Source organism: Leptopilina boulardi, unplaced genomic scaffold (genome assembly GCF_019393585.1).
Source record: "Leptopilina boulardi isolate dan_hultmark-lab unplaced genomic scaffold, ZJU_Lbou_2.1 LbouV2_372, whole genome shotgun sequence".
NCBI lineage: Eukaryota > Metazoa > Arthropoda > Insecta > Hymenoptera > Figitidae > Leptopilina > Leptopilina boulardi.
This window is the reverse complement of record NW_026137943.1, coordinates 454,890-480,970: the sequence shown is the minus strand read 5'-3', so window position 1 is coordinate 480,970 and position 26,081 is coordinate 454,890. Positions and strand designations below refer to the sequence as shown.

Here is a 26,081-nt window from a genome sequence, read left to right as displayed (position 1 = left end):
TACGAAAATTTATATTCATTTTTTTGCCGAATTTTGAATTTTTTTTTATCTTAGAATTTGATTTTTTGACCTTTTTTTTTTAGTAGATAGTTTTATTGATACAAATAAATATTTATTTTTGTATCAAGTAATTATTTAGTTGTATCAAATAAATATTTATTTGCTCTCTAAATCTGAATTTAAAAATGTTTACTAATTTAAATTAGTGACTTTATTTTTGCTTTAGAATTAGTTAAATTTGATTAATTGTTATTAAAAGTTACTAATAATTAGTAAAATTTTACTAATTTTGAAGCAAAAAGTGAGTCACTAATTCAAATTAAAAAACATTTTTACTAATTCAAATTAAGAGAGTGTATCAAATAATTATTTAGTTGTATTAAATAATTATTTATTTGTACAAAATAAATCTTTTTTTCAATTCATATATAAAATAGAAAAAAAAATATTGGTACATATGCAAAATAACAAGACATATATATATTTTTTGTCTCTGTTTGAAATCACACCTAACATGAAACACCTTTCTCTCTCTCTCTCTCTCATTTTTTTTTTTATCTTACTATATTTATTTTTCGTCCCCTTTTACTGACAAAGCATAAAGTTTAAAATCCTTTCGTTCTCTTTGTAACACAAGAGAGCAACGTATCGCTATTTTTTTTTCTCTCTCTCTCTCTCTTGCTTTCAAGAGAGGCTCCTGTAACTTCAGATTGAGATTCGCGATCGTTTTCAATGAATAGCTCTCTGAAATATCTTTCAGACCATAAATCTTAAAGACGCGCGCGCTACTCTTTCACACTTACACGGTGGCCTCTTTGCATTAAGAATACAGATATTACACGGTTTGATATTAGTTTCTTGAGCCAAAAAAAAAAAAAAAATAAAAATGCACAAATAGAAGTGATGATAGTGCTCCACGTTTTTAATCCTAACAAAAAATAAACGAAAAGGTTTTGCTCCTTTTTTTTTTTTGTTTTTAATTAAGACTCGAAATCGAATCGTGATTAGTAATTATCGTATATAATAATAATAATAATAATAATAATAATAATAAAAATAAGGATAATAAAAAAATAATAATAAAAATAATAAAGATAATAAAAAAATAATAATAGTAATAATAATAATAAAAAATATTAAATAATAATAATAATAATAATTTTCAAATATATACAGTGCTTCAAGGCACAATTAATACGCGTGTGGTAAATAAAAGGTGGATCCAATTTAAATGAGAAATATATATATAAGGTCATAATTTAAATTTACAGACCGAGAGTATGTTTCTATCAGGACCAAATTGCATGATTTTTAGGGAGAAAAATAAAATTATATTTTAATGATCATGAGAATTAACGTCGGTAAACTTCAAAAACATTTATATTGGATCAACGCTAAAAAGAAAATATTATTCATTTAAACAATTTTTTTTCATTTAAAAATTATTGATTGAGAAACATTTTAAAAAAATATATCTTAAATTCTGGAATGGTACAAAATAATTTTTTTTGCTCCATAATTTTTTTTTTTACTCCAAGAAAAAATACCTTAAACAATTAAATAAAATTAAACAGCATCTCTGTATTATTTTTTACTGTAAAACAACACTTATTACCTTCAAAAAAACCTACTAGTTAAACCTAAATTGCAATAAAATAAGAAAAATCAATTTTATTCGATTTTTTTTGATAGAATGTTTTCCTGGAAAATGAAAAAATACCTTAAACAATTAAATAAAATTAAACAGCATGTCTGTATTATTTTTTTACTGTAAAATTTCAAATACTCCGCAATAGAAATAAATTAAATTGATGCTAATTTGAATTTTTTTCGCCCACTTCTTTTATTATATATTGCAAATGCTACCGTTTTATTTTAATTCATAAGAAGTCATAAATTCGAAAACGATGTCTAAATATATATATATATATATATATACATATATATATATATATATGTGTAAAAAATAATAAATGTTGACATTACAATTCAACAACATTTCGTTCCGCTAACTCATTGTGGGAGATACCATCAATGCTGCACTGAGGCATAATTTTTCTGTTATAGTCTAAGGATAAATGAACAGGTTTTGTAATCGAAGAACGAAACATTGTTCGTATCAACAATAAAATTTAATTCTAATTCAACCTACAATAATATTATTTCTCTTTAAAGTAATCTGGAATATTGTGGGCTTTTATTATTGTAAGATCTCTATAAATAATTATTTCTTCATTTCACGCCATGTAAATTATATAATTAACAATTTTTATCATTTTTTCTAATCAAAAAGAGAAAAAAAAATTAATTAATAAAAATATAATTTTTCCAATAAAATAGTTAATTGTTATTTTATTTTTAAATATTATTTTCCATATACTGAATAAATAAATTCATTTGATACGAAATGCGTGTGTAAAAATGTTTATAAAAAACGAGGGAGATAAAAAAAAAAAAAAAATTGCAAAATAGAAAGTTGATGTCACACTTTGAGTGACTACAATGCAAGCTAGTGATTGTAATTATTTCCTAATGTTATATTGAGAACTCAATTGGCACGATCGAGACATGTACATGTTTATCACTAAGTTCAAAGACCGGAACGAATAATCTGTTTTTAAAATTACAACGTAACCGACGAGTCGTTGAATAAGCAAAACGTTCCTGTAACATTTACATTGTAAAACAAAAGGAAAAACATCCAAATAACACCCTTTTGTGTTTAATAATAATAATTTTACCATAATTTCAAAGATCAAAAAGAAACGTTTTTATTATTGTCTTTATTCAACTATTTCTATTTTTATTTTTTTTTTTTTTCTTAAAAAATAATAAAATTTATTTCAATATTTGTTTATTAATAAATTAATTAATTATAAAATTAATTATTTTTTATTTAATTACTTAATATTTCCCGATAATAAAATGGAATTTTTTAAAAAAAATTTGAAAAAATATTTTCATTTTTTAAAATATTTTTTATTTTATTTATTTATTTTGTTTGTTTTGTTTGTTTCAGACAACGAATATCGAGGGAAGTAGTGTTGTGGAAAAATTAACATTTTACAATCACACCGAATGTGAATGTCGAGAGAGAACCGAATTGGGTGGAAAAAGTGAAAAAACATCGGAAACAAGATTTGCAAGACATCATCCTCCATTAACACCGCAAAATCTTCGTAAATCACCTCCAAAAAAACCGTAAGTTTTTGTTTATTGTTTTATCGAAAAAAAATTGCCCCCCAAAAAAAACCGAATATATTTACCATTGAGAGCAAAAAATTAATTTATCAATTTCTTTTTTTTTCACTACAGATGTCAATGTCCTTCGGAATTTTTATCGGAAATTAATTCCAAAGGCGAATGTCAATGCAAATGCTCTGACAGCGATCAAAATTGCATTCGTACAAAACGTGGCAAAGTTTATTTCTCAATTAGAGATCGTTTGTAAGTAGTTGTTTTTAAAAAAAAATTTTTATTGTAATATAAATTTGATTAATAAATCAATAAAAACAAAATAATAAAATAAAAAAAAATATTTATGTGCAAATTTTAATTTAATCGAAATAATTTTAATTATAATAATTTTAATTAAAATTATAGTAATTAGGATAATTTTAATTAAAATTATTATAATTGAAATTATTTTTATTAAATGAAAATTTACACATAAATATTTATTTTATTTTTCTGTTTTTAAATTAAAATTCTTTTAATTATCATAATTTTAATTGAAATTATTTTAATTACTAGATACTTTTAATTAGAATAAATTAAAATAAAAATTACAATAATTTTAATTAAAATAATTTGAATCATAATAAAAATGTGAATATTAATTTTCAGATGCATTCACAATGGACATTGCAGTCCGCCAATATGTGAATTTGGAGAATATATGAGTCGTCAAGGTAAATGTCCAAGAAAACAAGAACAATTTAGTTTCTATTCAAAATATCAAACAAATACACATCATGGATTTAGAAGCTAGAAAAAAAAGAAATCATAAAACACACGCATTGTTTCCTTTATTATAATGTATCGGAAAAATTAATATATGGAAACAATATTAGTGTTCAGATCTACGTGCCAAGTAATAGCGTATAAAAGGTGCCATTTTTTTTTCTATGTGCCTTTTTTTTGTCGCCAGAGACTTTTATTATATAATGTATATTTAAATCATAATATAATCGAAAACTCACGAGATATTTTTGTACTATTTGTGAAAAAAAAAAAAAAAATTATAATAATAAACTTTATTCTAATTCGCCCCATCTTATACAATTATTGGCCTGGATGCCATTTTGTAAGAAAAAAAATTCAATTATATATAAATATCTATTAAATAATGTTAAAAGAAATTTAAAAAAATAAAATTATGTACACGAATCTAAATTGGAAAAAAAAATTCTTATGCACAATGTAAATGTTGTTATTTAATCAAACTAAAAAATTTATCAAATTTGTGTCCACGTATTTTATATAGTGATGCTTGTATTTTTGTTTTATTATAAGAAAAACTCTTCCTATTGATTTATTTTATTGAAGAATTTCTTTTCTTTTTAAATATTCTTCTTTGGTGCTATTTTTATAATATTATCATCATTAATTATAATAAATAAATTTTTAAATTAAATTCCACGATTTTATAATAGAAAATTGTATATATAATACATTTTTTGTTTTTAATTTTTATCGTAAAATATTAAAGCAATCTCATTGATCGCACACTATTTGGACCAATTTTTCTAGATCCTATAATATAATTATTGTAATTTTTTTAGACACCTGTTGGCATTTTTGTAAAAAAAGAAAAAAAAACCCCCGAAGGTATTTTCAATGGTACTTTCTTGTTGTATTACAAAAAAATTAAATTATAAAAAAATAATAATATAAAGCAGTAAATAATCATTTTTTTTGAGAATTCGATTACAATAAAGTTTACTGCCTTTATTAATGGTATTATTTGATTAAGATATAAAATGAAGAGAAATCTTTTGTATAGTAATAAGAAACTATAAGCTATATATATATATATATTTATAATAACAAAATTGTCTTGAAATAAAACTTTCATAATTATATATGTATTTATAAATGTTTTTTAATGTAAAATAAAACACGTTTTCTTTTTCTCGTGAAAAGAAAAAATCGTGTTTAGAAATTCTTTTTGCATATAGATTTTTGATTATATTTTTTAATATAATTATTTGACATTTTGTCTTTTTTTAACGTTTAAGTTGTTTGAATATCGAGAAGATATTAAAAAAAAAACTACTTGACAAAGAAATAGTTTCTGCATGTAAATTTGAATTTTTTTTTATGCAGAATAATAAGAAAGAATTATTTCAAGACAAAATTGTCTATGTATTAATAGATTTTTTTAAAAATAACTTTTAAATAAGATATATGTGTATGAGATTTGTATAAACTACAAAAAAAATAGTATAACAAAGATCAAAATAAAGATGTTTTGGACAAATAGAATTTTATTTATTACCTGGAAATTGTATATTTATTTTTTTTCAAATTTCACGGTTTTTTCCCAAAAAAAATACTACGAATACTAAGAAACTGAAAATTTAAAAATTTGTACCGTTTTTCATTAAAAAAAAATAACGTTGACGTATTTTTATACATTAATATAATAATATTAATAATATTAACTATATTAATATTACTGATATTAACTATATTAATAATATAACAATAATAGACCTTAATTTATTATTCATTTTCCAGTTTTTCAAATTTGATTCCCGATTACACTGATTGGTCAGTTTTTAAATTTACGCGGACAAAACTTTAATGCAAATTTTCAAAATGATCGCTCATTGGTCATTTTTTCAGCGGCAAATTTAAAAATATCCAATGAACACAATAATTGTGAAGTATGCGCAAATACTTGTGGCGACTACTTTTCGAAATGCGGATAAACTAGAAACTAAATAATATCAGCAGAAGTAAATATTAGTAAAAGTTATTTTAATATCTATTGTTATTAAATACTTAATTATTTTATTATTATATTATTGTTTTAAATCGAATGTTTAACCTAATTTCCGTTAATAAATGCAAATTATAATTTATTTAAATACAACTTAAACAATTTACAACAAAACGTAAAAAAAACTTTGACGTTTTAAGGTTATGTTTACTTTAGTTTTGACAAAATAAAAAAAATAATTAGCAAATTTACGTCAGTTAAAAAGAAATTTTTAGAAAAATGGAGAAATTGCATAATTTAGACACAAGTATTTTTAATGAATCAAAATGTAATATTTTAAATCAGGTTTGTATGCATTGAATTTATTAATCAACAAAAATTATCGAATTTAATTTATTTTTTCGTAAATATAAACAAATTTTCAGCTATTACACGCATGTGCTGATGAAATATGTGGTTATCCTGGACCAAGTTATCAACATTTTAACAAAAGTATAGAATGGAGTCAAGAAGAATACAATAATGCTTATCAATTAATTTCATCGCTTTTAAAAAATCCTGTTTGTTTATATTTGGATGAAGAAAAGGTAATGAAGAAGAATTTATTGAAAAATGTAATTAAATAAAAAAACAAAATTAATTTTAATTAAATTACGTAAATTTGAAAATAAAAAAATTTCAGATGCCATTAGAATATCACGCGCTTCCTGAACAAGTACAACAACGAATTCTCAATTGTTTAAAAGTTCGTAGAGAAAAATTAACTGAAGCTTTATTAAAAAAAGTCTCAAAAAATAATTTACCCACATTTCGGGATTTTGATTGGCGATTAAAGGTATAAATATTCACAAGAAAATAAACTTATTTTATTTCATAAAAATGTTCAATATTTTTGAAATTTACAGTTAATTATGGGATCTAGTAAAATGGCGTCACTTCGTGAACCTCTTTTACAATTAGATTTAATTGTTGAAGAAAAAGATAAGGATAGACTATTGGGCATAGAATTAAATAAAGACGAATTAAATATGGTAATAAATGCTCTTGAATCTGCGGTAAAAAAACAATGAAATTTTCAAAAAATTTGAAATGTTTCAAAAATTTATAATACTTAATTTCATAATTATAAAATTTTATTTTAATTATCTATTTAAATATATTGGAATAAATAAAAAAACGAAATTTTTGTATAATACATAATGTGTATAATATTTTTTCTATCACCTTGGCTTTTATAATAAAAAAAAAATATTTCTATTATAATAATGAAAGGAAAAAAAATATCACTAACAAGATTTTTTAGGTTAAACGAGTACAAAAGTACAAAAAATCGATTCGTATAAATATAATTATGCAAAAAGTCAGGTTTTAAAGAATTAATTCAGTTTATAATTAAAAATATTGAAAGAGAAACAAAGTAAGAACAATGTGAAATTATTAACTAACCTTTACAAGCAGAAATCCAGAATCCAATGCAATCAGCTCATCGATTAGAGAGATAATAAAAGCATTTATATAATATCGAAATACTGTCACAAATTTTGCAAAACACTTTAAAAACTTTTCTGATGTTCACTAATATTCACTACACATTAAATGACGCCACCGGGGCGCGAAAACTTTGTTCAAACTGCAAAGCAGAGCACGCTATGACGTACTACAAAGATCTTAGAAGCAAGGTTGGGAAGTTGCAGCTCACGGTCATGTCACTGAATTTGATTGGCTGATAACAAAGGAACACAGGAAATGGAATCTATTCAACAGCCAATCAAATTCAGTGATTGGATCAGATTATGGAACAGAGTGGGACGTCCGAAATATGACACTTGAAACCGGAAATGTATTATTGAGCATGCGTCAACACTAAGTAGACGAACCTCCGTGAAGTTAGCACCACAACCTAAAAATAACCAAACTTTTTCTTATTGATTCGTTTTGTAAACCAATTTTTATCAATAAACAATTTTTTTTTAAAACGTTAAAAATTATTTTCCAATCACCAAACAATTTCCAAACGAATCCAATAAGAAAAAGTTTGGTTATTTTTTTTTTAGGTTTTGGTGCTAACTTCACAGAGGTCATATTTTTGTTTATGACAGTAGAGTAGACAGCCAGCTGGGGACACAGATCTCGCAAAAAAAAGTGTTTGACAAGTTAATTTAAAGTCGGTATTTATAAATTTTCATCTTATTATGACATAAAAGTGAAAATTGAATATTTCTAGGCTTAAAACTTTTAAGGAATTATTCTCATTAAAACAGGTATTGTTTATTTTTCATAATATAACATTTTCCAAATCTTTTACATCCATTTAATTTTGCGACACCATCATGTCAATTTCATGATTTAATTGTCTTATGATTAAAAAAAAAATAAAAAAAATATTAATATCCACTATAGAAAAAGAAAAAAAGATATTATCTCAAATACGATGTTATTAATTTATATACGTTTTAGAATAATCAATTATTTCTCTATTGCAAGATAATAATGATTTACTTGACACTTTCATAATCCGTTTATGACTGAAATTTTTTTACAGATAATAGATTCTCATTTATGTGCTTTTGTTTGGAAGAAACTTGTCATTTCTTATTATAGAATTACTTTTCTCTTTTTTGTGAAACATTTTTATTGCAAAAAAAAAAAAATACATAATTTTTACGGCAATTATTTTAGATCGGTAAATAAAATTTGTTAATAATCAAGATTAGGATTAGATTTGTTTTTTATATGTTTTAATCTTATAACTTTGATAAATTATAAATTATGGGTGTGTCATTGCTTTTCATTTTTTAGATACATTTTTTTTTTTTTTTTGCTTAAGTATGATTCATACTTTTTATGATTCATTGTTTCTACATTTATTTCTAATAAAAGTTTAAAAACATTTTCTATGTTAGGAATTTTTTTTTCAATTTGTTAAAGGAATTTTTATTTTAATTATGCAGCTTTTTGCGTTTTTTTCTCTAAATTTTTAAAAGTAATTAAATGTACGAAAGAGAGTAAAAAAAAAAGAAAGAAATTGAAAGCGATTATTTAATGTTCGAAAAATTTTAAATATATAAGTATTTTGTAAGACATGTTGCATAAAAAATTTTATGTCATTGCTATTGAAAAAAATTCCATTCAATTACGAGAGTGGAAGTTATCGAGAAAAGTAAACATTTATATGAGGCAAGAATCAGGCAAACATTAAATAAAATTTCTTCTATCGAAAACTTTTATAATTGAGATATTATTAATGGAGCTTAGAAAATAAATTATAAAAAATTTAATTTAATTCAAAGTTTAGATTTTTTTTTAATTTTAAAATTTACCAAATAGCAATCGATTTTTTTTTAATACTTAAAAATTAAATATTTCAGATTATAATTAACAAGATAATATTCATAATTTTAAAATAATGGCCAATATTAAAAATTTGGATCAACAAATCGCTAATTTACAAATAAATCATAGCGATGAAGCCGTTAAGGCTGGTAAAAAAGTTGGACCAGCTGTTCCTCCAAAACCAAAAAAATCACAACCACAGGTTGGTAAATTAATAATTTTTTTTTCTATTTCCATATCTCATAATATTAATGCATTTTTTATGCACCATTCACTCTTTCTCTACAACGGGAAATCATCTGGTAATTGTCTACATAATTTTTCTACATCTTTTTTTTTCATTTGAAAAAAATTTTTATTTTTTATAATTGAAAAATTTAATTATTTCCATAATTATTATTATTAATAGTTTCAATTTGATTTTTAATAATCAAATTAAAATTTACTTTTTCTCTTTCAATTATTAATAAAACAATTGATTTAAAGGTACCGCAAAGTTATACAATAAAGGCAGCTTCAATTCCGTCGTATAGTACAGTTTTAAATAATGCTGGATCAAATGAAAAACCGTCCAATATTTATATGAATTCACCAACTCCATATGCGCCATTAAATTTGGAAAAAAATGATTTCACATCATCAACAGCAGCAACTAATGGAAATAAACCAACGAAATTTTATCAGAATAATGAAAATTTTTACACGAATCAAACGGAGGAAAAATTTGATTCAAAATATAATTACGATGATAAACATTTTTATTCAAATGTTGACAATATATCTACAGCACAAATTCCAATTGATAATAATAGATCTGGAGGTGTTGTCAAAAATGCATTATACAGCAATGTTGAATCAACAATGCCAATTTCAATTCCCCATTCGAGTAATAAAAAAGAAAAGGATTTAGTTTACAGTAATATACAATGGAATACAAAACCTGAGAATACTTACTGTAATGTTCCAGGTGCACATAATGCTGGTAAGAGAGAAAAAAAAAAAAAAAAAATTTTCAATATTTAATTCTTTTTTTTTTTTTCGTAGACGATCTTCCGCCTCCGCCAGAGCCTACAGAATATGTTCATTGTTTACCGGGAAGTTCATTTCCACCACCACCACCGGAAGAACTTCCACCGCCACCAAGTCCCGTTTCCTCGAGTTACAGCGAATTGAGACGTGCCACTTATCAAAATGATTATTCCTCTGGCAACTATCCAAACGATATTTACGGACCAAGTTCACAATCAAGCTCAACTTATGAATCAATTTATGAGCCAATAAATCCACGACCACCGTCACAGCTCTCATGCAATTATTCCATGTATTCTGGATACGGCTCAGCAACAATGACACAACCACAGGATAAAGTTTCACCAGTTAAAGAAGTATGGAAAAAAAAATAAATTAAGATTCAATGTTAAATTTTTTTATTAATAAATTTTTTTCCAGGTCGATGTACTAACGGATCTTCTTGTACAAGGAATGGAGGATAATCAGGAGGATAGTGATATTTATGGAATTTGCGCTCAATGTGGTCGTAAAGTTGAAGGCGAGGGTACAGGTTGTTCAGCGATGAATAAAGTTTTTCACATAAGTTGCTTCTGTTGTTTTGTTTGCAATATTAATCTTCAAGGAAAACCATTTTATTCACTTGAAGAGAAACCATATTGCGAGGAGGATTATTTAAATACATTGGAAAAATGTTGTGTTTGCACACGACCTGTTTTGGATAGAATTTTAAGAGCTACTGGCAAACCATATCATCCATCATGTTTTACTTGTGTTGTTTGCGGACAAAGTCTCGATGGCATTCCATTTACAGTTGACGCAACTAATCAAATACATTGCATTCAATGCTTTCACAAGTAAGCGATAAAACAAAAATTTCTATTTTTATTAATTTAAAAAAAAAAAATTCAGTTATTTCGTAAAAAAATGAAAATGATATTTGAGACGTATTTTTTTTTTACAGAAAATTTGCGCCTCGTTGTTGCGTTTGTAAACAGCCAATAATGCCTGAACCGGGCGAAGATGAAACTGTGCGTGTTGTCGCATTGGATAGAAGTTTTCATATTCAATGTTACAAATGTGAGGATTGCGGTTTAGTTTTGTCCTCGGATCCAGAAGGTCGTGGCTGTTATCCATTGGACGATCATGTTCTTTGCAAAAGTTGTAATGCAGCGCGTGTTCAAGCTCTTACATCTCACATGACGACGGAATTATAAATTTTTTCCGAATTACATTTATATATTTAAAATACATGCCAAATAGTTAGAAAGTCATCTTTGAAATCGATGATGAACTGCGATCACTTTTTTTTTTTTGCTAACAATTTTAATATAATAAATGCTTTTTCTATGCGCACAAAGTGCTTTACGCTAATTATATAAAGCTTTTTTTTTTGTTTGCATTTTTCACGTTTCATATTTAATAATATGGAAAATTGTCCTCTTTTTTTTGTTACCGATTTGATGTGCCATTATAGAATTTTAATAATGCATTTAATTTTTTTTTTCTTTTTTTAAATCCAAACTTTGTCAGTAACGAATTTTTTGTAAACCTTTAAATGCTTCATCGAAACAAATTGTTTTTTTTTTCATAGAAACGCGAAAATTTTATGTGTAAATATTTTGTAATTTTAGAAAAGTAGATGCCATTTTTTTTATAATTTTCCATTGCTTTTAATTTTGTATATGCATTTTTTTTTTTTGAGAAAATTTTTGCGCAGCTTCATTTTTTTTTTATTAATAGTATTAATATTAATTATTAATATTAATATCATAAATAAATTAGCTATTTGCAGTATTCAATAAGAAAAAATGGTAAATTCGTGATTTACTTTTACATATTCCAGAAATAATTATACTCCTGTTAATTGTATAGATTCAAAAGAAATTTATGTTGTTAGATTTAAGTGTTTTGTAAGTTCTGATATGACAAAAAAAAAGAATATTCCATTTAGAAATAAAAAAAACAACTATGTATTAATTATGTGATATGCGTAGACATACATTTCTAAATACTTAGTTTAAAAAATGGAAATAAATTATTTAGAATAAGTTTTTTTTTAGATTGTATACACTTTCTGTACATTTAATAAAAGCATATACAAAAAAAAATTTGCCTTCTTTAATGATAATTTTATTAGTTATCTTTATTATGGACAGGTAAATAAAAATCATTTCAAATTGAGTAGATTTCACGTTGCATGAAGTTTTATTATTCTTTTATTTATGATAGAGATGTACATTTTATTTGACGCTATCTCTTGCTTCAACTATCTTTTTTTTATCCAGCTATGTTCATGCATAGTCGTCTTTATTTTGTTTTATTTCTTTTTTTTTATTGTTATAATTATAATATTTATATATATATTTTTATGTATAATAGACTTTTTTTAAATATAATATGTATCTCTTACAATATCATGTACTTTTATTATTGTAAATTAATCCCGTAATAACAACCTACGTGTCATTTTTTTTTGTGTATACTATGTTATATTATTGGTACATAAATTTTCTGTTTGTTTTTATTTTTTTATTCTTAATAAGGGCTTAGCTTGTGGAACGTGCAAGGTACTTGGTAAAGATTTTCATTTTTTTTTTAATTTCGTCCTATTAAACTTATTCTACTTCAATAGCGGAGCAGTATATACATATTATAAAAAAAAAGGAAGAATCATCGAGTTCTAACAACTAATTAAAAAAAATAATAATAATAATAATGAAAAAAGCAATTCAATTGTCAGGTACGCTACTTAAACTTTTATTTCATAATCACAAAAGAAAAATTTATACTTTCAGGATGTCATAAACGTCAACTGAAGAAAATAATATCTCTCGCATGCACAAAGTCATCACACAGTTGACGTTTTATTAAAATAAAAAAAAAAAAAAAGTTATTTTTAAATTAAAAAAAAATTTGTTCATCCTACAAGAAAAAAAAATCTTAGGCTTTTTTTTTTTTTAGTGACTACGAAAAAAAAGCATCGAATGATTCTTTGTCTACTTTTTCAGTCTCGTTTTTTTTTTTAAACTAAACAAATTTTATGAATTTTGGAAAGCGAAAAATGAAAAAAAAATCGCTCGAAGTTTTTTGTCATTTATACTTTGACTTTTTTTGAAAGCAAGTACTTGACACTCCACAAACTTAAACGCGTCGTTTGCTTTTTATTTTATTTTATTTTTTTTTTTTAATACGCGTATAACACATTTATCATCCTATCGATGTCTTGCTATCTACGTTTTTTTTTCTAGCTTCTAGCTTAGATTTTTTTTTTTTTTTTTTTTCTCTAATATACGATGAATATATTATCTTTTTTTTTATCAGTACCGTTCTACGTTAAAATCGGTGCGTACAACTTTTTTTTTACAACAATAGATAAAGTTTTCTTTTCATAATTTCGAATTAAACAAAATAATAATAATAATAATAAAAAAAAACAAAGGACCACCGAATTCAACGTAGAATTTTTTTTTTTTTTTGCATTTTTACACGTTAATATCTCGCGAATCCACATACACACATCATGTGTAAAATTATACATGTTTTATGATCACTCTCTAAAGCATATTATTTTGAGAAAAATTCTTTTCTCATTTTCGTTTTTTTTTTTATTACCTCTACTTCATTAATTGATTAATAATTAATTTTTTTTTAAATGTAATTAAATTGATAAAAATGTTTTTGTTTAATTAATTTTTTTAAATTAGAAAAAATGTAGTTTCTCTTTTTTTTTGATTAATTTTAATACATATGTTTTTTTTCTACTATAATATTTAATTTATATTCAATTTGATAATATTTCAAGTTTATTTATTCGTCGAAAAAATAGAAAATAAATTCTAGAAAGAAAAAATCAAATTAATTATTAAACATTTCGTTGTATAATTGTCGATGAAAGAAAACTAAATGTGTTGTGAATTTCCTTTTTTTTAAAGAGTGATCATTTTCGTAGATGTAATTGTTAATGTTTTTCAACAAAACTTTTATACATGCACACAATAGTCACAGCCACCAATCCATTTTTTTTCTCATTTTTTTTTATAGCGTTCGCACACACGGACACTCTTTATTTTATTTTTCTATAACCGCCAATACGATTTTTTTTAAATATTAATATAACAATTAAATATTGCTCGGATTAATGACGTGTATCGTACATAGAAATAGGTGCCGAAAAATGAGTCGTTTGTCCATATTCCAAATGGCATTGACTTTTTTTAAATCGTATTTTTTTTTCCAAATCTCAACATTATTTTTTTTTTTTTATTAATATCAATTTTATTTAAGCTGTAGAAATTTCTTTAATCCGTATAGAAATCTCTAGCCTCTTAATAGCCATTTTTTTTTATCGATACCAACTTATGTGCCACATTTATTTTTTTTTTTCTACATTTTAAACTCATTTTGAGTTTCGCACGGCCATTATAAAGGCTCATATATTTATAAATCAATAAATAAATATTAGAATAACAATTTTCATCAAAAAACGTTTCGTCGTAACAATATTAGAGGCTCTTTGAACGTAATTCAACAAATATTCAACGATACAATAATTTGAAAACAAAAAATAGAAGGCACTCTCTCTCTTTCGCACAATCACGATCGTTCGTTCTCGCTTTCGTTTTTAATAAATTATTATTACTTTTTTTTTTTTTGCTTTTTTTTATTTGTAACAACGCACAAATATAATACTCATTCTAGGCCTTTTTTTTGACATGTCACTCAAAAATCTACCTTTCCTACTACGATTTAGACTATCGGACAAAGTCTCATGTCTTTCGGTTTCATTTTTCTTTTACGGTCTTTATATATTCGTACACCGTATTATTCGTAAATGTCCTTTTTTCTCGACTCTTTGTTCTTTTTTTAAATAGATATTATTATTATTATTAATATTAATATTATTATAATTATAATTATAATATATAATATAAGCTACAATATACGAGATATGAGATAACAAATGTCCTTTTTTTTCATGTATGTTTTATTTTTTTTTTTTTTTAATATAGGTAAAAGAAATTCACGTTCATAACAATTAGGTAGATTATCAGTTAAACCTTTTAATATTATAATAATTTAATTATTGTTATTTGCTTGGAAGCTCACAGCCGACACATTTTTTAATTCATTATCATGTTTTTTTTTTCTAATATTTTCTTCGTTTTTTGGGTACAAGGCTTTCCCTTACTTTTTTTTTTCTCAAATGTTTTATTTTTCTCTCTTTACTTTTCTTTCTTCTCCCTGTTTTTTTTTCTCTCTCTCACTTTCTTGTGATCGAGATTTTTTCAAACAATTCATATTCGTGAAAAAAAATAAGCAATAGTCGTCTAATCAAAACTATCAGAACGTTGAAATTTCTTGCTCATTAAGAAAAAAAAAAAAAAAAAAAAAAATTTTTAATTGAGCAAAAAAAAAAGGCGCAAAAAACGATTAAGTGAGCGATAAGTACTCGAAGGAAAAAAAAATACACTTGGGGAATTGAAAAAATGGGAGTTTTTTTTTTTTGGCAGTGCCTTGAGCAACTGTTTCGAAACCATCTTCTAATGCTGTCTCCCTTTTTACCCTCTAATTTCATTCTTTTTTTTTCATTTTTTTTTTTTTTTTTTTATTTTTTTTTTGAACACATGACAGATCGCTCATATTTATTTTATTTTAATATATATAATATATATTTGTACGATAATAACAACGTTATTTGTTTCTGCCTACCATAAAATGGATCCGACTAACTACTCTAGCCTTGCTCGCGAGATTCATATTTTGTCGAGCCTATCACGCATATAATGTCAAATATCGCCGTTATATTGACGTATTTTTTTTTTTAATTTTAATTTTTAAATAGCTACATCACTCGAACTCGGAAGAAAACTCGCTCAATCATTCGAAGATTACGTTAATTTGTTTTGTTTTTTTTTTTCGACAAATATTATGTGAAGAGAATTTTCAAGTCATGGATTTTTCTTTAGTTATTATTTTAATTATTTAAAGAGCCATTATTATTATTTATTTTTTTATATTTAAATTTTATTTTATTAATTTTAATTCGAAAAATGAATTTTTTTTTTACACAAATTCTTGAAAAAGAAAAAAGAATTAATTTCTTGATAAATATCAAGAAAAGCATAAACGTTACGATTTTATTTTTAACAAATTCGAAAAAAGGGTAATTTTTTTTTTTAAAAAAAAGCAACTTAATTGAAAGACAATTAAATCTCTCCCCCAAAAAAAGGAGAATTCTAAATAATTCTCTAATCAGAAAAATATATAAATTTTTGACAAAATTCTTGATGGACACACATTTTCTTGTAAATCTAATTTTTTTTTTTTTGATTAAGTCAAATAAGATTCTTTTTTAATCAAAGTGAATTTTTAACAAATTCGCAAAAAAATCGACAGATGCAAATTACAAATCCAAAAAATAGGAAATTTCTTCATCAAATCCGAGATGGGTCGAATTTTTTTTTTTAAATAAATACGACACAAAATATGAATTTTTTAACAAATACAAAAAAAAAACCTCAATTTTTGAAAAAATTGCAATTTTTTGAAAAAAAAAGATAAAGATCTCTTATAAAGAAAATTTTATATTTCCTCTCCAAAAAAAAAAGAAAGGAAACAAAAAATGCTTTTGGTACTTTCAATCAAAAGAAAATAAAACTTCATGTACGTAGAAAAAAAGAGAAAAAATTTTTTTATCTTTTTTTTTTGGATTTTTAGTATAATTAGTTTTAGTTATAGATAATAGTTATAGTTATAATAGTTTTTTTTTTTTAAATGCAAGAGATTTTTTTTTAATTTAACATATATTGATTATATATTAAATAAACATAGAGTATATGACATGACAAAGTAACACAAAAGTTATACTTTTTTTTATATACTTTAAAATGTCTACTTTTCTTTAAACTACGTAATTTGATATTTTCTTTTACTTTTTGTAGACATTTCTTTTTTTTATATATACTTTATATTCAAATATATTATATATTTTTTTCATTTCAAGACACACTAAATAGTGGAAATGACTCGATTCTCTTTTTTTATAGGCCAATTTTTTAGTGGAACTTTTTTTGAGAATAATAATGCCCGATTTGATTTTAATTCGTTTTTTTTTTGACTTTAAAAATCAAGTGGCACTTGGCGTGAATTCGCAGTGTTACGTTAGCTGGAAATATAGCTATCATCACCAATTTTTTTTTTAAAGGCCCTTCAACCGTTCATTTCCCTTTCGAATACATCAACATTTTAAATAAAGCCAGGCAAAAAGTTGAAGAATTATAATTAATTTTTTTTTTCCCGAAAGACTGAAAAATCTCCGAATAAATAAAATTTTTGTATTGAAAAAAAAGCACGAAACGAAATATTTTTTATAAACTTTTTTTTTTATTACTTTCAGAAAATATTTTCAGTCTCTCTAAAAAAAAAAAGTAAATAAAAAAAATTTGTTGAGTAAAAAATGTGTAATCTTCGAGTGAAGTTAAACGAGGTTTCAATTAGAGTTTCCTAGAATGTACTATAAATCTGACTTTTCTTAAATTGAATTTTAGCTGATTCTGAAATGTATAATTAGATATATGCAATATTTATATATATATATATATATTCGTAATATATATATGTATACTTTTTTTTTAAATATTATTAATTATCGTGCCTCGTACCTAGCAATATCTTATAATATCTGTAAATGTCGATATATATCTCGCCTTATACTGATATCTCGTTTCGTATTTATTCTATAAATATTCAACAATTCAGTGTGACTCTTTTTTTTCGGGAAGATCAGTGTAACAACATTTTTTTTTTTTTTTTTTTTCGAGTCTCGACTGCAGGACTTGAGATCACAATAAGAGTACGAAATTGTCCCGCAAGCAATAATAGCGCGATAAAGAAAAGAAAATATATATATATATTTTTTAAAGAGTAAGAGCCGCCATTTGATGGCACGAGTCGTTCAGTTGATTTTGTTCGCCTGATGATGAATTACGAGGTGTTGCTGGTGGTGTGATTGGCATTCTTGATGGTGCATCGCCAGCACCGCCGATACTGTCGTCAGTTATTTTATTGTTACTTGTAACAATTCCATTCATCTTATATTTTGATTGACGGAGAATTGATGATGAATTCTGATTATTTGAATTATATTTATCAGATGTTCGTCGTGCTTGTCCCGGGGCGTATCGACGTTGTTGTTGTTGTTGTTGTTGTTGGATTGGCGTTTGAAAACGATTTTGAGCCGGATTGTAAAACTGGACCTGTGATGTAGGTGGTGAAAGTGTGGGAAGAGGACGAGTCATTGGTGAATATGGTGCCGGAGGCGGGCTCGTTGATTTTTCCATATTTCCTGTCTCTTTTGTTGTATTTAATGCACGATTTAAATCGTTTTGATTTTTCTCAGTTTCAATATTAATTTTTTCAGGACGCGTTGATGTTGTATTTTTACGAATTTGATATTTATTATCCTGATTGTAATCATAATTGCGACGATTATTGCTATAGTCAAAATTTGATTTTGTCAATCCCGTTGTTCTTTGATTTGAATATGAAGAACCAGCTGGTTTTTGAGACAAAAAACAGGATGACGAGCCCGCATTCGAACCATAACGTTTATAATGTCCGGAAATACGAGAGGAGGGAATTCCGAGTGACTGGTATTTGTGCAAATCAGTATTATACTTATTGTATAATTGAGGATTACCGGGATTATGTGATTTGGAAAAATTATTTTGATGAATTAGAAAATTGGAATTTTGTGTTACATAATTATTTTGTGGATTGACAATATTTTTTGGATAATCACGATAATTTTGTTTTTGATTATTGTAATCGTATGTCTGTTGATTTGATAATTGTGGTGGCGGTGGTGTTGGAAGAAGACTTGTATTATTTGATGAATGATAGGGTGATGTGTGAGGAATGTAAACTGTTGGATGATAAACAAATGCGCCGCAATGCATTTGATTTCCAGTAGTGTCATCTGTTTCGTTTATGCATGTTTGTGAATTATGAATATTGGACGAATGAACAGCTAATGGATGATAATTAGTGTAACGACCGGATATTGGAACTTTGATCGGCATCACGGGTACCAATGATGTTGATGACCCCGTAGGCTGTGCAGCCTGCGTTTCACTTTGTTGCTGCTCCGAGTGGCTCGATGTTGAACGAGAGTCCTACGATTTATTGTACAATAATCCAATATTTATCGAATTCAACAAAGTCTAATTAGAAAATGAAATCCAGTAACGAGAGGAAAAATTTCAACTCTTTCGATTCGATTTTTAGTTTTAATTACAAAAAATTCTAATTTTTTTTAGAAATAAAATTACTCGCCACTGACTTTCTTTTCTCTGTATATATGAATTAAGATGTCGAATGTTTTTCTTTTTTTTGTGTGTAAAAAGTGTATTCTGTTTTTTTACCATTATGCCAGCATTCGTTGATGCCCTCTCTCGTTAAAATGCATTACGCTTATATTAAAATTACGTAAAGATAAATTTTAAATGAAAAAAAAAAATTGATTAAATCACATGGATCAAAGTGTTTTTTTTTTTTTAGGGTATAAACCAACTGTGATCCTTGTAAATGTTAAAAATTCTTTTTTTTCCGAAAATTAAGAGAATGATGTATATATATAAAGAAAGAATGAGAAAAAAAATTATTACCTCCTGTTGATTGGTCTGATTTTCGATAGATTGCGGCTGACATGAGGGATCAGTGGTGTAAAGAAGCAATTGCTGATCACCGAGACCGATCTGTGCATGAGGCGGTGGAGGAGGTGGTCCAGTGGCGAATGAATAATAAACATGATCCATTTGAGATGCTGGTGGACCAGCGTTAACTGGTGGTGGATGATGATGATGATGGGCAGCGGCAGGTGCATAAAAATGAGTTGGAGGCGGCGGTGGTAATGATGGAAGTTGTTGCGGTGGTCCAGTTGATGGGCTCGTTACACCTGTACCATTGTTGCTTGTTCCTGAACCATTTCCACTGCCGCTCGTTGTATTTTGCGAATTTCCAGTTGTGAACATGTACTGAGCTCCAGCAGTAGATGCCCCTGTATAATACGGCTCATACTGCACAAAATAAACAATTTAATATTAATATTCCTCCTTTTGTTTTCACTTTTGCAAGATGCAATTTGTCCTTTACATTATTTTTGTTTTCTGTTTTTTTTTTTTTTTGAAAGAAAAATACAATCAGAAAAGATTTTAATCCTTTGAAAGATATTGGATTTAAAAATTTGTATTTGAAAATTGTTTCTTGAGGAAATTCTTTCAAAGTATTAATCTGCTTTTGTTTCAAAAATAAAAATTTTAAGCTCAATATTTAGAAAAAAAAACAGGCTTCTAATCAAAGCAGAATGAAATTTTGTAAAATAGAACATTAATTTATTACTGCAAATAAATTTTGTTCAAACGTTTCATTACAAGTTTAAAATAATTAAACTTGTTTTTTTTATTTAAATATTTATAGTTTTATCATTTTTTTTTTTATTAAATTATACTATTTCATTTTCAAATAGTTTGTTTTTGTAAAAAATTGATTTCTTTTTCACAAACGTTTGAAAGGTTAAGGTAATATTAATTAATAATAATGCGTGAAATAATTAAATTCGGCAATTAAAAAAAAAACACAAAAGTTGCGCTTTTTTATTTGAAGCTTAATTGAATAGTGAATAAATTTCAAAAAATTCTAAAATCACTATTTAGGATAAAAAATTTGTATATACATAAAAAAAATTGTTTAAGGGTTTTTTCATGCTCTCAGCAGCGCTAACAAAATTCTATTTGATATATATTATAAAAAAAAAAAACTAATAACCGGAAATATTTTTTACAAAAAAAAAATTGTAAATTTGTACAATAAACTAAAGAGCATTTAATTTTCATTCTTTCGATAAAATTAAAATTTCAATAGGAAATTTAATAACTGAAAATCAGTGGAATATTTTTCTATAAATTTTCTCCTGATGAAATTGAAAATCACGAATAAATTGTCGATGACAATTTTAGGCTTCACTGAAATGAATATTAAAAAATGTCGATGTTTTATTATACAATGAGAATAATTGTACAATGTCAAAGAAAAAAAAAAGGAAAAAATAAAAGAAATCAAGAGAGATAGAGAAAATAAACAAAGAATGCAAATTCATGACAAAAAAAAATAATCAGTTATGTGCTTTTGAGCATGCGACAGCAAAAAAGGGCATGCGGATAAATGTGAGCAGACACATGGAATAAATATATTTATATGCTCAAAATTTTTTTTTTTTTTTGCAGTGCATGCTGCTAATCAAAAAACATATTCGTCAAAGATTCAAGTACCTTTAGACCTCAATACTGTATAGCGTCGAGAAGAACGTAAGTAGGCATTTGTTGAGGATTTGGTAGAAACGCCGGTGGTATTGCTTCCCCCATAAGACTGTTTGTCTGTCAAAACCGTAACCGAGACTACATTTAAATTTTCAAAAAAAAAACAAAAAAAAAAAATAAGAACAATAACTAAACTTCTTCCCCTATTACACAACGAAAATAAATTGAAGTAGAAAGAAACTTTTAACGACCACGTATGTAATTTTTTTTTTTTTTTTTTGTTTCCGAAAAAAGGGGATTTTTGTCGATTTTTGAGAAACTTACCGGCATTGGAGAATACTGATATTGTTGCGGCATGTATATGGATGGCGCTGGACATGGATACATGACTGGAGCAAATGTCTGATGGCTTGCTGTTGCTTGAGGCCCTGAGGAGAAGATTTTTCCGTTCTCAATTGGTTACGAAACACGGAATGAATATATGAAATTAAATCTTTTTTTGCGATCGTTTATTTATATTTTTTTTTTCTAATTAAAATCGCGACATTTGTTTTTTTAAGTTTTATTTCCCCCCCAATGTTTATTTTTTTAATACTTTTAATAAAGAATTTTGTAATTTGATTTAATTCTATTTTGAGGAAAAATGAAATTTTCTTTTAATTCAAAAAGATTTTTTCGCGACTAAATCCGATTGTTTTTTTTTTCAAAATTTAAAAGCTTATATAGGCAATAGATCAGCTCTTCAATTTAATTTAATAAAAAAACTTGCACTCTCTTTTTTTTTGCAAATGCTGTAAAACTTCAGTGAACGAAAAAGAAAGTAACGTGCATTCGTGAATTATGAACAAAGAGAGAATTCCAGCCAGTTATTGTTCTAATAATCTGTTAATTAATAACTGGCTGAAATTGTAAAAAAAATTCAAGAGTAGGAAAACTTGGATTAAATTTGTCAAAGAGACAAGGAAAAGTTTTTTTTTTTTTTCTTTTGGAGAAAAAAAGCAAAATGAAAACTTCAATGGAAACCAGTTGCGTATTGAATCGTGCCATTTGATAAAAATTTACATACCAAATACTCCAGTTGCTTGATAAATTGCAGAAGGATCAGTTGGAGGCGGTGCAATTGCAGTTCCAGGTGCCGGTGTTGCTGTATTATAAAATGTCATACCATTTTGATAAGTGAGACTCATGCCTAAAAAAAAAAAAAAATAATGGATAAAAAACAATTTTATTTCCTTTTTTTCAAAATAAAATCATAATCATTCAACTTATAATTTTCGATTGTTTTCGTTCAATTAATCAGTTTACAAAAACAAATCGCTAATTTAATACAATATAAATTAGAATTTAAAAGAAAAATTTTTTTAAATAAATTCTCACTGACCATTTGTATAATAATAAGTACTGGTAGGCACAGCAGGAGGTGAACCTGATCCACCATCGAAGGATCGACTAAAAGGCTGTTTTTTAATGGCGGGAGCAATGTTTAGCTTTCTTTCCCTCACAATGATGCATTCAGACTGTAAATAAATCTTTAATGAAGGATTATTTAATAAATAAATCTTCTAATTTTGTTTATTTCAGTGAAAAATTTTTCTTTTGAGAGAGATAAAAAATTAGGAATGTTTTTTTGGCAAAAAGAAAGACGGAAATAAATTGTAAAATGAAAAAAAAAGGATAAAAGATGTTAAACCTCTTGTTGAAGACGTTTAGCTTCTTCTTCAGTTTCAAATGTGACAAATCCATATCCCTTTGAAACGCCCGCACGATCAGAGATTATTTTTGTTGCTTTAACATTGCCATAGGCAGAAAAAACTTGAGCAAGTTCAGCTTCGCTTGTACTTGCTGAAATTCCACCAACAAAGATGCGATTAGGCACTAGAGTACCGTATTTAGGAGCTGCCATTGCAAGACTCGTTGCTGAAGCAGGGCTGGAGGCTGGACTGGACCCCTCCGTGCCCCCCGTTGATGCAGAACTCTAGAAAATTAAAATAATAAATATTAATTAATTAAATTAACAATTAAAATACTGTTATTAACAAAAAATAATTCTCATAAAAAAGTAAATGTCAAATTTAAGAAAACTCCTTAATATTAAAATAAATTAAAAAAAAAAATTTTAATATTTAGATAAAAATAACAAAAATAAAATAAAATTGCACAAGATTACTTTATAAAAAAAAATATATATTCAAATTTAAATATTACATAAATTAAAAAAACTAGTTACAGAAGTTAATTAATTAAATAAAAATATTTTTTAAATTTTAAGAAAAAATTGGTATTTATTTTTATCTCTTTGTAATATAAACAAAAACAAATTTTTCAATAAAACAAATCAAAATGTCAAAACATATTTTCAAATTAAAAAAAAAAATATGTTTATTCCCAGATGTTAAATAACATTAAATTTAAATTCTATAAATTTCTTATTTTAATAAATAAATTTAATAATAAATAAAATATAAATAACAAAAAAAAAATAAGTAACCTTAAAATTCGTCAAAGAATTTGAAAAAAGAAGTTTTGTATAAACTAAACTTTTTTTTTTATATTTATTAGGTTAACGATAATAATTATCATCAATGTTAAAAAGAAACTTGAATAATTTGACCTGTATTCGCAACTATAACACTTCTTAAAATCTGTCATCCAAAAAAAAGAGGACAATTTTCACTACTAAATATATATTTAAATCACCATAGGAATATTCACATTAGAAAACGAAAAATATTTAATTTTTGTTCAAATTACTATTTCTATATACGCACAAGGAAAAAAAAAAAAAACAACAAAAACAAAAAAGCATCAATGGCATTCAGGATGTGTGCTATATATTCGACCCTGAAGATGACATGCACGTAAATCTCATCTACATCATCATATGTTAAAAATTGAATTTTAATTTTAAAGATAAAATGTTTTGACATTGCGAAATCATTTAATAAAAGACAAAATAAAGACAAATCAACAAGTCCTGATTTCTCAACGAGAGTCAATTTCGCATATAACAGAAAGCAGGATTCACGATTTGAATCTAGGTTAACGTCTCCTTTTGTTAAAGGACATGTCATTTGTTAATGGTTTTTAGCGAGAAATTGTGTATGAAACAATAAGGATAAAAATCAATGATAGCTTTTTTTAGAGAAAGCGTCAGATGTGTGTGCAATGGATGTTGAAGGAGTAAAACTGGGTAACTGGTTTGTCAGTACTCACCATCTTCGAATGAAACGAATGCGCTGAGTTTTTTTTTTTTTTTTTTGTTTTTGTTTGTTTTGTTTGTCGTTGTCAAAACAGTTGGAAGGTCCTGTGGCCTCGCTTAAGGTCACCTGGATCCCCAGGGACTCGCAAGGACCGCTGCGACGACTCGAAAAGGACTTCCAGTCCCCGTCGAAGCTCCTGTGTTCTCCTTTACCGAACCTGCAAACACCACACACACCACGGGAACACTTACAAGATGGCCGTCTTGTAGAGATTCACCGCGCGCGACTGTTCGTTTTCATTTGAACCTTGAAGGACATTTATAACCATTCTTCCCGTAGTCAAAACATAAACATAATTGAACATCAACCAACTTTTGTAATTGATAAGAAATTTATACAAAACTCACTGTTTAATTATTGACACAAGATCAAATTAATAACATTTATTTTTCCTAAAATTTTTCTCCATATATACGCCTTAAACTGCAAATGTCAAATTACAATTTTAAACTTTCCCGCTAAACTTTCTTACCAACCGAGTATAATTTTTTATTTACCAACAAACTATGGATTCAAAATAATATTTGCAAAATTTAAAAAATTGAAAAACTAATGTGTTTGGAAACGAAAAAAATACGTGTGGAAAATTGATGAGGAGATAAAATCGAAATTTCGAGGTCATTTCAGTTTGATTTTAATTCTAAGTGATGTTTATGTTTATATAAAAGTTGGAAAATTCTTACCTTTGTTGATTTTTGGCCTGCTAATCGGCATTCGGACGAGATAAACATAATCATAAATTATTTATAATTAGTATGATATATAAAATATAATTAAAATAACAGTGAAATCCAAACTGTCAACAAAAACGCGAGAAAAAAGAAAATGGTGATTTTTTTACTAAATCGGAGGAAACTAAAAACAACCGCCAAACGTTTTTGCAGTTTTACCAACAGAGATCCATTTCCGGTTCTTTTTTATATTTGAATTCAAAAAATAATAGGTAATTGATAATTTTTTCTTTTAATATCCACACTCTTTTCGTTAATAAATGTTTAATTACAAATTTTCAATAAATTTTTTTTTCCTAATTTTATTGGTTATGTTCATATACATAACCTTTCTTTTTAATTTTTCTAATTTTACAAGGAAAAAAATTGTTGAAACTTAAATTTCAATTTGTAATTAAAAAGTTGAATTAAATTAAATGAATATAAAATAGTGAAAAATTATTTTTATTATTCAAATATCGCGATTACAAAAATATGAGTCCTG

The 26,081-nt window shown here is 25.6% G+C and overlaps 5 protein-coding genes across 8 annotated transcripts in view; 3 read left to right on the top strand and 2 right to left on the bottom strand.

Moving 5' to 3' along the window:
• Nucleotides 1–5,051, top strand: part of LOC127287785 (protein PFC0760c-like) — an 84,530-nt gene extending 79,479 nt beyond the window's left edge. Inside the window, exons 4-6 of one of the 2 annotated variants that reach the window (XM_051314910.1) lie at nucleotides 3,020–3,201; nucleotides 3,316–3,447; nucleotides 3,847–5,051. In XM_051314910.1, coding sequence (XP_051170867.1) covers nucleotides 3,020–3,201; nucleotides 3,316–3,447; nucleotides 3,847–3,991 — 459 coding nt within the window. In that variant the 3' untranslated portion in view covers nucleotides 3,992–5,051. The remainder of the gene's footprint in view (nucleotides 1–3,019; nucleotides 3,202–3,315; nucleotides 3,448–3,846) is intronic. The other variant, XM_051314909.1, reaches the window with a different exon arrangement.
• LOC127287796 (zinc finger CCHC domain-containing protein 10-like) overlaps nucleotides 1–26,081 on the bottom strand; it is a 158,190-nt gene that overhangs the window by 93,349 nt on the left and 38,760 nt on the right. The gene's annotated exons all lie outside the window — the stretch shown is intronic.
• On the top strand, nucleotides 5,946–7,147 carry LOC127287794 (COMM domain-containing protein 8-like). The gene is made up of 4 exons (XM_051314921.1): nucleotides 5,946–6,292; nucleotides 6,373–6,534; nucleotides 6,630–6,782; nucleotides 6,853–7,147. Exons 1-4 carry the CDS (start codon nucleotides 6,227–6,229, stop codon nucleotides 7,015–7,017), a joined length of 546 nt encoding a protein of 181 aa, XP_051170878.1. The 5' UTR covers nucleotides 5,946–6,226; the 3' UTR covers nucleotides 7,018–7,147.
• On the top strand, nucleotides 7,957–13,572 carry LOC127287788 (lipoma-preferred partner homolog). The gene is made up of 6 exons (XM_051314916.1): nucleotides 7,957–8,208; nucleotides 9,316–9,482; nucleotides 9,767–10,262; nucleotides 10,325–10,665; nucleotides 10,730–11,145; nucleotides 11,253–13,572. Exons 2-6 carry the CDS (start codon nucleotides 9,354–9,356, stop codon nucleotides 11,503–11,505), a joined length of 1,635 nt encoding a protein of 544 aa, XP_051170873.1. The 5' UTR covers nucleotides 7,957–8,208; nucleotides 9,316–9,353; the 3' UTR covers nucleotides 11,506–13,572.
• On the bottom strand, nucleotides 12,873–25,059 carry LOC127287786 (deleted in azoospermia protein 1-like). Of its 2 annotated transcripts, none has more exons than XM_051314911.1 (7): nucleotides 24,820–25,059; nucleotides 23,297–23,581; nucleotides 22,988–23,135; nucleotides 22,673–22,795; nucleotides 21,931–22,034; nucleotides 19,957–20,367; nucleotides 12,873–19,464 (listed from the first exon to the last, which is right to left on the bottom strand). In XM_051314911.1, exons 1-7 carry the CDS (start codon nucleotides 24,820–24,822, stop codon nucleotides 18,208–18,210), a joined length of 2,331 nt encoding a protein of 776 aa, XP_051170868.1. In that variant the 5' UTR covers nucleotides 24,823–25,059; the 3' UTR covers nucleotides 12,873–18,207. The 2 variants fall into 2 exon arrangements, with proteins under 2 accessions (XP_051170868.1, XP_051170870.1); XM_051314913.1 differs by having other exon boundaries at nucleotides 22,988–23,123; nucleotides 24,820–25,058.

Coding starts and splice junctions, on each gene's coding strand:
- LOC127287794 (XM_051314921.1), top strand. CDS start 6,227: ATGGAGAAATTGCATAATTTAGACACAAGTATTTTTAATGAATCAAAA. Junction 6,293..6,372: donor AATGTAATATTTTAAATCAG/GTTTGTATGCAT, acceptor ACAAATTTTCAG/CTATTACACGCATGTGCTGA. Junction 6,535..6,629: donor TATATTTGGATGAAGAAAAG/GTAATGAAGAAG, acceptor AAAAAATTTCAG/ATGCCATTAGAATATCACGC.
- LOC127287788 (XM_051314916.1), top strand. CDS start 9,354: ATGGCCAATATTAAAAATTTGGATCAACAAATCGCTAATTTACAAATA. Junction 9,483..9,766: donor CAAAAAAATCACAACCACAG/GTTGGTAAATTA, acceptor ATTGATTTAAAG/GTACCGCAAAGTTATACAAT. Junction 10,263..10,324: donor TCCAGGTGCACATAATGCTG/GTAAGAGAGAAA, acceptor TTTTTTTCGTAG/ACGATCTTCCGCCTCCGCCA.
- LOC127287786 (XM_051314911.1), bottom strand. Junction 23,136..23,296: donor CTAAACGTCTTCAACAAGAG/GTTTAACATCTT, acceptor CCTTCATTAAAG/ATTTATTTACAGTCTGAATG. Junction 22,035..22,672: donor TCAAGCAACTGGAGTATTTG/GTATGTAAATTT, acceptor TCTTCTCCTCAG/GGCCTCAAGCAACAGCAAGC.